This window comes from Lampetra planeri, chromosome 82, assembly GCF_965212315.1.
Source record: "Lampetra planeri chromosome 82, kcLamPlan1.2.h2, whole genome shotgun sequence".
In the NCBI taxonomy this organism is placed as follows: Eukaryota; Metazoa; Chordata; class Hyperoartia; order Petromyzontiformes; family Petromyzontidae; genus Lampetra; species Lampetra planeri.
Window position 1 is genome coordinate 3,640,228 of NC_136186.1, and position 14,604 is coordinate 3,654,831.

Consider the following 14,604-nt stretch of genomic DNA (forward strand, 5'->3'; position numbering starts at 1 on the left):
GTCACTTCTTCGCTCTTCACCGTCGCCTCTTCAAATTTCTCCTTGATACATTTCATAGTGTCCAAGCTGGAATTTACTTCTGGTTCTTTTTTCAGGAGGGATGGGCTCATTGCAGCACTTTGACTTTCACAAGTCGATTTCAGACTACACTCCTTGGGGGTCTTCTGATGCCTGTGTGTTCTATGGTGTCTATGAAGCTGTTGTGACTGTGCAAACGCCTTCCCGCACAGAGTGCACTTGAAAGGTTTCTCTCCTGTGTGTGTTCTCTGGTGTATTTTAAGATTTGATGAATGTGAAAATGCCTTCTCACACACACTGCACTTGAAGGGGTTCTCTCCTTTGTGCATTCTCTGGTGGAGTTGAAGATAAGATGAACTTGAAAATGCCTTCCCACACACAGTGCACTTGAAGGGTTTCTCTCCTGTGTGTGTTCTCTGGTGTTTTTTAAGATAAAATGAACTTGAAAATGCCTTCCCACAAACAGTGCACTTGAAGGGTTTCTCTCCTGTGTGTGTTCTCCGGTGTTTTTTAAGATAAAATGAACTTGACAATGCCTTCCCACACACAGTGCACTTGAAGGATTTATCTCCTGTGTGTGTTCTCTGGTGTATTTTAAGATAAGATGAACTTGAAAATGCCTTCCCACACACAGTGCACTTGAAGGCTTTCTCTCCTGTGTGTGTTCTCTGGTGTTTTTTAAGAGCAGATAAATCTGAAAATGCCTTCCCACACACACTACACCTGAAGGGTTTCTCTCCTGTGTGTGTTCTCTGGTGTATTTTAAGATAAAATGAACTTGAAAATGCCTTCCCACACACAGTGCACTTGAAGGGTTTCTCTCCTGTGTGTGTTCTCTGGTGTATTTTAAGATTTGATGAATGTGAAAATGCCTTCTCACACACACTGCACTTGAAGGGGTTCTCTCCTTTGTGCATTCTCTGGTGGAGTTGAAGATAAGATGAACTTGAAAATGCCTTCCCACACACAGTGCACTTGAAGGGTTTCTCTCCTGTGTGTGTTCTCTGGTGTTTTTTAAGATAAAATGAACTTGAAAATGCCTTCCCACACACAGTGCACTTGAAGGGTTTCTCTCCTGTGTGTATTCTCCGGTGTTTTTTAAGATAAAATGAACTTGACAATGCCTTCCCACACACAGTGCACTTGAAGGGTGTATCTCCTGTGTGTGTTCTCTGGTGTATTTTAAGAGAAGATGAACTTGAAAATGCCTTCCCACACACAGTGCACTTGAAGGTTTTCTCTCCTGTGTGTGTTCTCTGGTGTTTTTTAAGAGCAGATAAATCTGAAAATGCCTTCCCACACACACTACACCTGAAGGGTTTCTCTCCTGTGTGTGTTCTCTGGTGTATTTTAAAATAAAATGAACTTGAAAATGCCTTCCCACACACAGTGCACTTGAAGGGTTTCTCTCCTGTGTGTGTTCTCTGGTGTTTTTTAAGATAAGATGAACTTGAAAATGCCTTCCCACACACACTACACTTGAAGGGTTTCTCTCCTGTGTGTGTTCTCTGGTGTATTTTAAGATAAAATGAACTTGAAAATACCTTCTCACACACAGTGCACTTGGAGGCATTTTCTCCTGTGTGTGTTCTCTGGTGTATTTTAAAATAAAATGAACTTGAAAATGCCTTCTCACACACAGTACACTTGAAGGCTTTCTCTCCTGTGTGTGTTCTCTGGTGTTTTTTAAGATAAGATGAACTTGAAAATGCCTTCCCACACACACTACACTTGAAGGGTTTCTCTCCTGTGTGTGTTCTCTGGTGTATTTTAAGATAAGATAAACTTGAAAATGCCTTCGCACACACACTACACCTGAAGGGTTTCTCTCCTGTGTGTGTTCTCTGGTGTTTTTTAAGAGCAGATGAATCTGAAAATGCCTTCCCACACACAGTGCACTTGAAGGCTTTCTTTCCCGTTGGAGATCTCTGGTCCTGTGTAAAATTTCCAGTAGAATCCATACTGTTTGCATACTGGTCCCATCGTTGTCTTTGTCTACCGAGCTGCGACGAGTCCCTTTGCTCCATCAGACCAATTCTGCAGAGGAAGCATCAGAAGAAGCATCAGCTGCAGACAGAAAAAAAAAATGTCCACACCATCTTCATCAGTATCGAGGACCAGAGGAATGAATATATACACAGTCACACATGACATACATGTCTATATTTATCTACATATTCAAGATTATCCCCAATTCATCACACGGGCTGTTAAAGCACACAATGAGAGGGCAAATGGTTATAAATATGCCTGGAAGCACTAGTATCTTCAAAATAAATGTTAACCCAAAACACCAAGCACACAATTTCAGCTGCCTGGCTGCAAAAGTAGTATTTATAAAAGCAAATTTCAGCTAACATAGCAAAGGCTGTTGGGAATAATACTATTTGTATTATGCAGAAATGCATCAATAAATTTCCAATCTCAACTTTAGAGGTGTGAAGCCAGGCTCAGATTTGCTTGAATGCTTGGATAAACAGATATAACTTCAGCAGCAAATGTGCTGTTAATTTCCTGTTTCCATTCTTCCAAAAAGTTCCAGAGGGGAACTAAAATAAACGATTGTTTTGATTTTACCTCCATGTTCAATAGTTAATATTATTTACTGCAAATACAAACTTGACACTGTCACACACTGGCATGGTAAAAAGTGGTTGTGTCCAGAACCATGCCTAGCCGCCTTCATCTGCTCAGTATTGCTGCTTCCTCACTTCAACATGTAATTAATTTAAGATCAATAAATATAGCAGAGGCCCACAAGCAGTTCAGCTTTCACTTATCAATCATGTTTGCTGTCGGTGATAATCAAACTAATTGTTCAGTTCATAATGCAGTGAAATAACTGCACCACAGCTCCCCACGAAGATAAACTCTAAAATACACATACATTTCACATGCATCATTAACATATATAAACAAATATCCACCATTCATGACGAATTTCAAGTAACCTTATCCCAGTGCTAATGCCATGATAGGTGCAATTTAAGGCCATGTAAGTGCGGATTCCTTGTCAGCAGGTAATGGGAATGATCCAGGTGTCAAGGGATGACTGACAGATGAACCAGATGTGCTCCCCACTGTCTTGCTGGGTGTTAGGAACCCAGCGTTCCACCTATTCATGTGGGCGTCGCTCTTTCGACCTCATCGTTGTTGCAGAGAAAATATCTATTAACTGCCCTGCAGCATACCTCACGGACCTCCTCCACAGACGCCAATCTTGACACTGCCGGCACCAGTCATCGGCAGGTCCGATCACCTTCACATCCTCCAATCTCTTCTCTAGCCAATGCCATGTCTGTTCAGCCCCTAATATATGGACAAACAAAAGATGCTTGAGCATGCAGTGTCTGGGAATGCGGGATTCATGACCGAACCAATGCAGCCTCGCCTGCCAAAGAGACTCAAGATTATATTCTATATTGATATCTTCAGGATCTGTAAGTTTCTAATACAAAATAAGTCTGCTTGGATAGAGGATGAATCATAGGCAGGACAGCCTTCATTGTATAAGCCAGCAGAGATGGTAATTTAAATCAGTTCATATTCTGAATCCACAGAGTAATATCTGTGGCCAAGAAGAATCACAGCTTTATTCGTTAGTTTCTAAAAATGCTTGTCCTGGTGAGGGTCGCAGTGGCAACATGCTGAGAAGGGCAGTCCAGGCCTCCCTTTCCCTGGCGACAGACTCTAGCTCATCCTGGGGAATTCCCAAGCCTTCCCAGGCCAGCCGAGTGACATAGTCCCGCCAGCATGTCCTGGGCCAGCCCTGGGGTCTTCAACCCAGTGGGACGTGTCTGGTAGAGTTCCAGGGGGAGTCTATTGGGGGGCATCCTTACATACATTCTATATTGATATCACCCCTTGAGCCAGGCCCAGGGGTTGTGTTCACCAACAAGCGCCTGGTGGCCGCGTGATGGCCAAGTGGTGCAATCCTGTGCGTCAAACATCCGCAGGATGAAGGGTGAGAGGCGGGTGCGATTCCAGCATAGCAGGGAGAAGGATGGTCTCAGGTGTCAATTTTGTTTCCAGATAAAAGGGTAAAAAAAACAATTATCATATTTTGCTACTGGCAAAGGAGGTTCCAATGGTGTAAATGCGTACCACGAGCTCTCATACTCTGATGGTACATTGTCTTTGAGTTGTACGCCTTTTGGTGTCATCTGGTCCAACACCATGTGAGACTAGACTCTAAGAAAAGCAGTCTCGGGTGTGGACCAATCAATTTCAAGGACAGTGCATACATTATCAGAGTTGTGTTTTTGTTTGCATTCTGACCGCAGGTATTGTGGTCAATGAAAACATGACTCCTCGTAAAAAAAGGTGTCAGTTTTGTTGCCAGATAAAAGGGTAAAAAAACAATTATCATATTTTGCTACTGGCAAAGGAGGTTCCAATGGTGCATTGGGAGCTTCTCAAACTACGTAGTTATTTATTGATTTAAAGCTTTCGTGACTGCAGGAATTATACTCTTTGGGTCTTTCGGTCAAGTCGCGTACATAGAAAATAGATCACGACGTTTCGATTGCAACACAAGCAATCGTCTTCAGGTGAGAGAAAAAGCTGCTGAGACAAGGACTTATATAGGCCTGAGATGGGTGCATCAAGGTAGGTGGGTGGAGCTGGAGATGGTCCAACCAATTGAAATAAACACGAAGTAACCGTATACAAAAAATATCCCAAGACAAGAAAATAGTACAAATCTGTAAATGATAAAAGGGGAAAAGCCTCTTCTTATATTTTGCTAGTGGCAAAGGAGGTCCCATGATGTAGCTGCTCACCCCGAGCTGTCATTGTTCTGATGGTGGCGTTGTCTTTGTGCTGTGTACGCCTTTTGGCGCTGTCCTCTGGTCTAACACCGTTTGAGACTAGGCTCGAAAGAAAGCCGTCTCTGGTGTGGACCAATCAGTTTCACAGACAATGCACAGATTATCACAGCATGTGTTTTGTTTGCATACTGATCGCGAGTATATTGTGGTTAATGCAGACGCGATTGCTTGCAAAAGGTTTCAGGTCGGCGTTTAAACATCTTAACACCTAAATTTTTATTTCAAGCTTTCGTGACTGCAGGGATTCATATTCTTGATTATTTCGGTAAAGTCATCAAGTAGAAGGGAAATAATAAAATATGAAACAATTAAAATTTCTCACGTTTCGATTGCAACACGAGCAATCATCGTCAGATGTGAAAAACAAAGCAAGAACATTTTCCTAAATTTTCATACATTTCCGAAAGTCACGTTGAAGAAAAACAATAAATTAAAAACATTTCCCACGACTTTTCAACTGCAACACGAGCAATCAGCGTCGGGTGTGAAAAACACCGCAAAAATGTCTTGCTGTTTTTCACACCTAAAGTCACGTAGAAGAAAAACAATAAAATAAAAACATTTCTCACGACGTTTCCACTGCAACACGAGCAATCATCGTCGGGTGTGAAAAACACGTTAAGAAAATTTTCCAAAATTTTCCAAAAATTTCTTGCTGTTTTTCACACCTAAAGTCACGTAAAAGAAAAACAATAAAATAAAAAAATAAAACATGTCACGACGTTTCGACTGCAACACGAGCTATCATCGTCAGCTGTGAAAAACACAGCAAGACAATTTACCAAAATTTAGAAACATTTTCTTGCTGTTTTTCACACCTAAAGTCATGTAGAAGAAAAACAATGAAATAAAAACAATTCTCACGACATTTCGACTGCAACACGATCAATCATCGTCAGGTGTGAAAAACACAGCACGAAAATTTTCCCAAATTTTGAAAAAAATTCTTGCTGTTTTTCACACCTAGTCACGTAGAAGAAAAATGAAATAAATAAAAATTCTCACGACGTTTAGACTGCAACACGAGCAATCAGGTGTGAAAAACACAGCAAGAAAATTTTATACAATTAAAAAAAAATTCTTGCTGTTTTTCACACCGTCACGTAGAAGAAAAACAGAATAAAAAAAATAATCACGTTTTGACTGAAACACGAGCAATCATCGTCAGGTGTGAAATCCACGGCAAGAAATTGTATTACTTTATTATGTCCCTTCTATGTGACTTTACCGAAAGAACCAATAATATCTTAACACCTGTTTTGTTGCCAAAAAAGGGGAAAAAACCTCTTATTATATTTTGCTACTGGCAAAGGAGGTCCCATGAAGTAGTGAGCCAGATGAAGGAAACTTAAGCAGAGGATTAAAGCAAATGCAATCAGGCGAGGGCAGGAGGCAAGGCCCCGCGTGGCTAGGCCCTGCGTTGTAATGTTCCAATCTGGACATCGATTCCATACTCGCTGCTACTCAATTGATATCCCTACGAGAGAGAGACGGAGAGAGGCTCAACCTGGGTAACAATAACCACCACGACAACAACCACGATGTTAACTTCTCACCTCGGATCTGAGAGCGCGCGGTGCAGCAGCTGCCGATATCGTGACGTCACGCGGCAGCAAGCGGTGACATGACGTCACTAGCGGGCTTGACCACAATCCCGTACCCCAACGAGGGGCGGTGTAACTGAATAAATAATGTTAATGAGACGGGCTCATGTGCAGTGATGAGGCGTGGATGCTGCACCAGTCGCAATGAACTAGGGATGATATTTATGAATAAATTATGCTAATTAACCACCAGTTGATTGTTTCAGTTTCATTTATTAGGTACTAGCGGGAAGCACCCAACGTTGCCCGGGGGAAACATTTATTGAAAAACTTCTCAAAAAACGTAAAAACATAACATATACAAACGCATTTTTTTTACCTCATTAATAAAAATAACAAAATTTTAACAAAACCCAACGCGCGGTGGAAAATAAACTTACGGCTCGCGCGCCAAGATTCGATTCTTTAGATCGCGCAAAGCAATCGAAGGTTGTAGATTTATTTAGAATCGGCCTATTCCCGTTCAATTAATTGATACCACACACGCTCAGCAGATATCGATTCTCGCCACACACTTGATGGTCATCCTCCCCCCCCCCCACAAAATACAAAAGTGTATTTTTATAATGTGTGCATGGTGTACATTTGGCAACGTACCCACATGGCAAATTTCAAGTTTGTTGCATGTCGGGAAGTACGCTAAACATTTTGAACAGACAACACATTCACAAATTTTCCTTTCATATATAGAAGACTAGCTTGACTACCCGGCTTCGCCCGGGACTTGGATTCACCATGCCCGGCCGCCTTTGTCTCCCCAGTGGCGATGTTCACACACCACATCAGTTACTCATTTGAGGCTGAGTCGACCTAGGGGAAGCCCAGGACCAGTAAAAATAATCGAGGTGGTCGTGAGCGGGAATCGAACTCGGGTCGCCGGGATCGAAGCGCAGCACACTCACCACACATCATCTCTAAAACACAGAAGTGAGATGGCTTTCTAAACGTAGATCACTGGCCAGAGGTTTTTGAGTTGCGAGAGCCACTCCAGAGATATCTTTTAGAAAAACCGTCACCACTGGCAGCACATTTCAGTGACACAGAATGGGTCGCAAAAGTTGTTCACTTGTGTGACATTCAGCCTGCTCAACGTACTCAATCTGTCATTTCAGGGGAGATCGACAACTCTGTTCAATTCGGCAGATAAAGTGGCTGCATTCAAAGCCACACTGGAATTATGGGGGCGACGAGTGAATATTGGAACTTTTGAGATGTTTCAAACACTAGCAGAGATTTTGAAAGAGACTGAGCCAGGGCCTTTCTCCCAGCTGGTGCATTAAAACCTATCTCAGCTTTTAAAAGAGTTTGAGCATTACTTCCCAACCACAAAAGACCCCCGAACTGGGAAGGAATGGACCCACGACCCATTTGTGAATAAGCCAGGTGAATCCGACTTTGTCTGTGCTAGAAGAGGATCAACTGCTTGAGATCGCAAATGAAGGTGGCCTTAAAAGTATGTTTGAGACAACTTCAAATCTCGATACGTTCTGGATTAGAGTCAAGGCAGAATATCCTGAGATTGTCACAAAAGCACTGAAAAGCCTGCTTCCATTTCCAACGTCCTATCTTTGTGAAGCAGGGTTTTCTGCAGTGACAGCAACCAAAACGAGATTATGGAGTAGACTGGACATAGGCAACACACTTCGGGTGTCACGGTCTCCCATCACCCCCAGATGGGACCATCGAGTTACAGGAAAACAAGCTCAGGGCTCCCACTGATTCTGCATTATGGCGAGTTGTATAATTATTTCATATTACAATGTAATAATAATATAAATAAAGTGCACAATAAATATAATGCTCTTGAATCATCATGAAACCATCCCTGCACCACCCCGCTGGTCCGTGAAAAAATCGTCTTCTTAATAATCGTGATAACACGAAGATTCTCGCTTTAACTTTTACTTATTATGTTTTAGTGTAATTCTATCAGGTCTCAGAATTCAGATCTTGCCAAAGGACACAGTCCTTATAATTAAGATTATTATGCATAAACTTAGGAAGGAACCACTCAGACACTTCTGAGTTAAGTAACTTTAATTTCTAAACAAAAACATAACACTCTAATATGCGAACTCTTATGCTTGGAATTGTCAACACATAACTCCTGGAGATGTGCTCCTCATTGATCCGTATATTTAACCCTCAATGATCACGTTGTTAAACTGGGTAACAGAGCAATCGGTTAATTTAAAGAGTAACGTGAGCATATACGGCGATAGGAAAAAGTCAGTAAAAATAAATGTGACTATATTCATACGAACGGCAATAAAGAAACATGTCCCGATTGCAAAAGTAGACCTCAATGAATTCATTGGTAGATTATGCAATGAACTAAATGTCTTGGAACAATGGTGTGCGGCAGTGTGCCTGCTTCAGCAAATGCTTATCAATTGGCTAAGGCTTCAATAAATTCGCGGGAAAGATTCTGTGATCAAAAGAAAGATTCCAACACAAGTCTCCCTGTGAGTGTGTGGATTCGTAACGTACGCTTCTAAACGTTTAGTTTCCTCAATGAATTCATCGGTCCAGTTAAAATTAACAAAAAGAACGACTAAAATGCTTCTGAATGACCGTATCCACGTGACTCAATGGGCAGCAATGTTCTTCATTATCAGCTAAGAGTTGACGCACTCTTATCATTATTCTTATTATTATTAGTCCTGGTATGTGTGTTTGGTGGTTTTGTCTCCTTGATCAATTATTTGCGTCAAGCAGACGCTGGGTGATACGTGGCGAGAATGTGAGTGTGGGGGAGGGTCATACACACAGCTTCCTTGCTCTCTCTCGCTCGGCGGCAGCTGGAGCTGCTGCCCACTGCTGGATGAAGAGTCGGCACGACGCTCGCCGTCGGCGGTGCGCGATGATTCCGTCGTCAGATAGCGGCCGCAGCTCGTCTGCTGGTCGCTGTTCCTCACTCTTGTCTTGGTTCACAGCTGGTGCTGGTCAGTGGGTGTGGGTCGAACCCACGGCGCTCTCCTCTTCCTCACGGGCGGCTGGTCAGGCTCTTTCGCCTGCTGGATGAGCTGAGTCGGCACGATGCCTGTCTTTGAAGGTGCTCGACAGCGCTCGCCGCTCGTCCGCTGACACCCTTGCTCGGTGGCGCTGCTGCGCTCTCTCTCCGGCTCCGTGCTCTCTGGCGATGCCTGGTTGCGCGTGCAGCTGGTTCTCTAAGATGCTGGCTTGGTCGATGCTTGGGCTTCCACCCTTTCTCCCAGTTGATTGCTCGTCGTTGCTCGTCACTCTATCTCTCGGGCTGCAGCTGCTCGTGGGAGCCGGCACTCAGTGTAGAATAACTTTGAGCGATACTTCTTCTGTCAGCGCCGAGCTCGTACTCGGTGACCAATTGCTACTCGGCAAGCCTCTTCATCCTTGGTTGATTGCAGAGTCCCACCCCAGAGCTTGCTGCATGCAGTAAGTAACTCTTAGTGTTGATTTCGTAGACTCGTGGCTTCTGCTGGTGCAGCTCGTTGACGATGTGCCAGTCACGGGGGCAGGTTCCCCGGAGCCTGCCGATCGCAGCTGCTCGTGGGAGCTGGAACTCACTCTCAAAACTTGTAAATTGTATTTGCACACCTCTTAAACAACTGTGAAAGCTTAGTACAATACAACTCATCGCAATCCTTGACTTTGCAAGCGACTCAAAACATCAGGATGAATGTAGAATAAAACTCTCAGCGATACTCTGTCGGTCCATGCCGAACTCAGCATTGAGCATCACCTCACCCGTTGTTGATCTCGAGGCCATGCCCCGGAGTCTGCCCGTCGCAGTACTCTCTGTCGCTTGTAGTCTTCTGTAACTTGCAGTAGTCTCGATGTATGCGTCGTGCCTCTGTTTTTATGTGAAATTCTCTCCCCTCGAATCGCCGTGTGGTTAGTCATAGGACACAATATATACATTGTCTTTGAAACTGATTGGTCCACACCAGAGACAGCTTTCTTTCGAGCCTAGTATCAAACGGTGATAATCCAGAGGACACCAAAAGGCGTGCTCTTCGAGTGTTTGTGATGAGACAATACAAAACTCCGAGTTGCTGAGGCGATTAAGCAAGCACTATATAAATGCTAATATTATTATAACATAGTGAATGCTTGGGAGCTTATTCGCTCTCGCTCCTAGTTAGAGATCTACCCAACCCACAGGTCCGCAAATACTGACGGCTCTTACTCTGCAGGTTGAACCTAGGAATGGAGTCTTCAACTTCACGTTCTTTTCATTAAAGGCCTGTGACAAATGTGAATCTATTGGAGCTTCATTGTCTCAATCTTACACATCTACAGGTTCTCCATTTGACCTTGTATTGTCTAAGAAGTCCACCCACACCTCCACTTGCACAAACTGCTGGGAGTTGCCTCGCTCTGCCTCAGTCAGAATTCTCCTCCTGCTTCACGTTGCCTCCATTGATGGGAAGGTCCGATTTTGGAGTTGAATGTTCATCTTCACATTTGACCTTCACTTCTTCGCTCTTCACTGTCACTTCTTCGCTCTTCACCGTCGCCTTTTCAAATTTCACCTTGATACATTTCATAGTGTCCAAGCTGGAATTTACTTCTGGTTCTTTTTTCAGGAGGGATGGGCTCATTGCAGCACTTTGAATTTCACAAGTCGATTTCAGACTACACTCCTTGGGGGTCTTCTGATGCCCGTGTGTTCTCTGGTGTCTATGAAGATGTGGTGACTGTTCAAACGACTTCCCGCACAAAGTGCACTTGAATGGTTTCTCTCCTGTGTGTGTTCTCTGGTGTATTTTAAGATTATATGAACTTGAAAATGCCTTCCCACACACAATGCACTTGAAGGGTTTCTCTCCTGTGTGTGTTCTCTGGTGTATTTTAAGATTATATGAACTTGAAAATGCCTTCCCACACACACTGCACGTAAAGGGTTTCACTCCTGTGTGCGTTCTCTGGTGCATTTTAAGATTTGATGAATGTGAAAATGCCATCTCACACACACTGCACTTGAAGGGTTCATCTCCTGTGTGTGTTCTCTGGTGTAGTTTAAGATAAGACGAACTTGAAAATGTCTTCCCACACACAGTGCACTTGAAGGGTTTCTCTCCTGTGTGTGTTCTCTGGTGTTTTTTAAGATGCGATGAACGTGAAAATGCCTTCCCACACACAGTGCACCTGAAGGGCTTCTCTCCTGTGTGTGTTCTCTGGTGTATTTCAAGCGAAAATGAATTTGAAAATGCCTTCTCACACACAGTGCACCTGAAGGGTTTCTCTCCTCTGTGTGTTGTCTGGTGTTTTTTAAGATAAGATGAACGTGAAAATGCCTTCTCACACACAGTGCACTGGAAGGGTTTTTCTCCTGTGTGTGTTCTCTGGTGTATTTTAAGATAAGATGAACTTGAAAATGCCTTCTCACACACAGTGCACTTGAAGGGTTTCTCTCCTGTGTGTGTTTTCTGGTGTAATTTAAGATAAAATGAACTTGAAAATGGCTTCTCACACACAGTGCACTTGAAGGGTTTCTCTCCTGTGTGTGTTCTCTGGTGTATTTTAAGATAAAATGAACTTGAAAATGCCTTCCCACACACAGTGCACTTGAAGGCTTTCTCTCCCGTTGGAGATCTCTGGTCCTGTGTAAAATTTCCAGTACAATCCATGCTGTTTGCATACTGGTCCCATTGTTGTCTTTGTCTACTGAGCTGTGCTGAGTGCCTTTGCTCCATCAGACCAATTCTGCAGAGGAAGCATCAGAAGAAGCATCAGCTGCAGACAGAAAAAAATGTCCACACCATCTTCATCAGTATCGAGGCACAGAGGAATGAATATATACACAGTCACACATGATTTACACGTCTATATTTATTCATATATTCAAGATTATCCCCAATTCATCACACGGGCTGTTAAGACACACAATGAGAGGGCAAATGGTTATACATATGCCTGGAAGCCCTAGTATCTTCAAAATAAATGTTAACCCAAAACACCAAGCACACAATTTCGGCTGCCTGGCTGCAAAAGTAGTATTTATGAAAGCAAATTTCAGCTAACATAGCAAAGGCTGTTGGGAATAATACTATTTGTATTATGCAGAAATGCATCCATAAATGTTCAATTGCAACTTTAGAGGTGTGAAGTCAGGCTCAGATTTGCTTGAATGCTTGGATGAACAGATCTAACTTCAGCAGCATATGTGCTGTTAATTTCCTGTTTCCATTCTTCCAAAAGGTTCCAAGGGGAAACTAAAATAAACGATTGTTTTGATTTAACCTCCATGTTCAATAGTTAATATAATTTACTGCAAATACAAACTTGACACTGTCATACACTGGCATGGTAAAAAGTGGTGGTGTGTCCAGAACCATGCCTGGCCGCCTTCATCTGCTCAGTATTGACGCTTCCTACCTTCACCATGTAATTAATTTAAGGTCAATCAACATAGCAGAGGCCCACAAGCAGTTGAGCTTTCACTTATCAATCATGTTTGCTGTCGGTGATAATCAAACTAATTGTTGAGTTCATAATGCAGTGAAATAACTGCACCACAGCTCCGCACAAAGATAAACTCTTAAGTTTAACACGTAGGCTTTCGCGACCAATATTATTCATAATCAACGTTTTTGGGTTTAGATCGCGTTATTTATGTGTCGTAACCCACCACCACCCGACACGGCCAATCAGTAAAAAAGTGTCACGTTGACAAAAGACAAATAGTTCACTGCTTTAGCCCACCGGTGTGTTGAAGCGTGAAACCACAACATTTACAATTTTAGTACGACGTTTCGCTGGTAATTGCATCCAGCATCATCGGGCAATTCGCCAGAATGGTGAGGCTTTGCTCTGTCTCCCGTTCTTATATAGAGCAGCAGCAGGGTGACGTCATCATTAACGTATTAACTCATCAGGTGCAACGATTTGAGGGGGGGGTTATTGTAATTATATACTAGATTAGTAATCAGGCAGTTGTTACATGCTAGTTGTAGATTAGTAATCAGTTGGAATGTGTTTTATTGTGATTATGATACATTAGTAATCAGTTAGTGTTTGTTTATCTCAGGAGTAACTGACAAATTAGCCCGTGTTTTGCAAAAGCAAAACATTACAGTAAGATTTGGTACAGTACACAACATTCAACAACTAGTAACTTGCACTAAAGACGAATTACCTAAATTATCAACAGAAAGTGTATATCGGATCAATTGTTTATGTGGCAGGTGCTATATTGGACAGACAGGGCATAACATTAGTGTAAGACTAAAAGAACACCAGAGAAATATTAAACTATCGCAAACACAACTGTCGGCAGTGGCAGAACATGCTTGCCAACAGAGACACTCAATTGATTTTGACAACGTTGAAGTGTTGTGTAAAACTAGTTACTACTGGCAAAGACTAATTAGAGAATCCATTGAAATTGAGAGGAACAGAAATAAATTTAATCGCTCAGACAGCTACAGGCTTAGTGCGGCCTGGAAGCGTATTATTAAATAAGATACATTACAATTCCTTATAGGGGAAACAAACACTGATTACTAACGTAGCATAATCACAATAAAACACATTCCAACTGATTACTAATCTACAACACGCATCGTAACTGCCTGATTACTAATCTAGTATATAATTACAATAACTTCCCCCCCCCCAAATCGTTGCACCTGATGAGTTAATGATGTCACCCTGCTGCTGCTCTATATAAGAACGGGAGACGAGCAGAGCTTCACCATTCTGGCGAATTGCCCGATGATGCTGGATGCAATTACCAGCGAAACGTCGTACTCAAATTGTAAATGTTGTGGTTTCACGCTTCAACACACCAGTGGGCTAAAGCAGTGAACTATTCGTCTTTTGTAATCGTGACACTTTTTTACTGATGGGCCGTGTCGGGTGGTGGAGGGTTACGACACATTTATAAATAATGCGATCTAAACCCAAAAACGTTGATTATGAATAAACTCTTGAATATACATACATTCCACATGCATCATTAACATATATAAACAAAAATCCACCATTCATGATGAATTGCAAGTAACCTTATCCCAGTGCTAATGCCATGATAGGTGCAATTTAAGGACATGTAAGTGTGGATTCCTTGTCAGCAGGTAATGGGAATGATCCAGGTGTCAAAGGATGACAGATGAACCAGCTGTGCTCCCCACTGTTTTGCTGGGTGTTAGGAACCCAGCGTTCCACCT

At 42.7% G+C, this 14,604-nt stretch overlaps 1 protein-coding gene across 1 annotated transcript in view; it reads right to left on the reverse strand.

The window, feature by feature from the left end:
• The window catches only part of LOC144738425 (uncharacterized), a 38,733-nt gene extending 32,336 nt beyond the window's left edge, over nt 1–6,397 (reverse strand). The window contains exons 1-2 of the mRNA XM_078621459.1: nt 3,210–6,397; nt 208–2,055 (exon numbers count right to left, since the gene is read on the reverse strand). Coding sequence (XP_078477585.1) covers nt 208–2,055; nt 3,210–3,361 — 2,000 coding nt within the window. The 5' untranslated portion in view covers nt 3,362–6,397. The remainder of the gene's footprint in view (nt 1–207; nt 2,056–3,209) is intronic.
• Nucleotides 6,398–14,604: the final 8,207 nt, after the last annotated feature.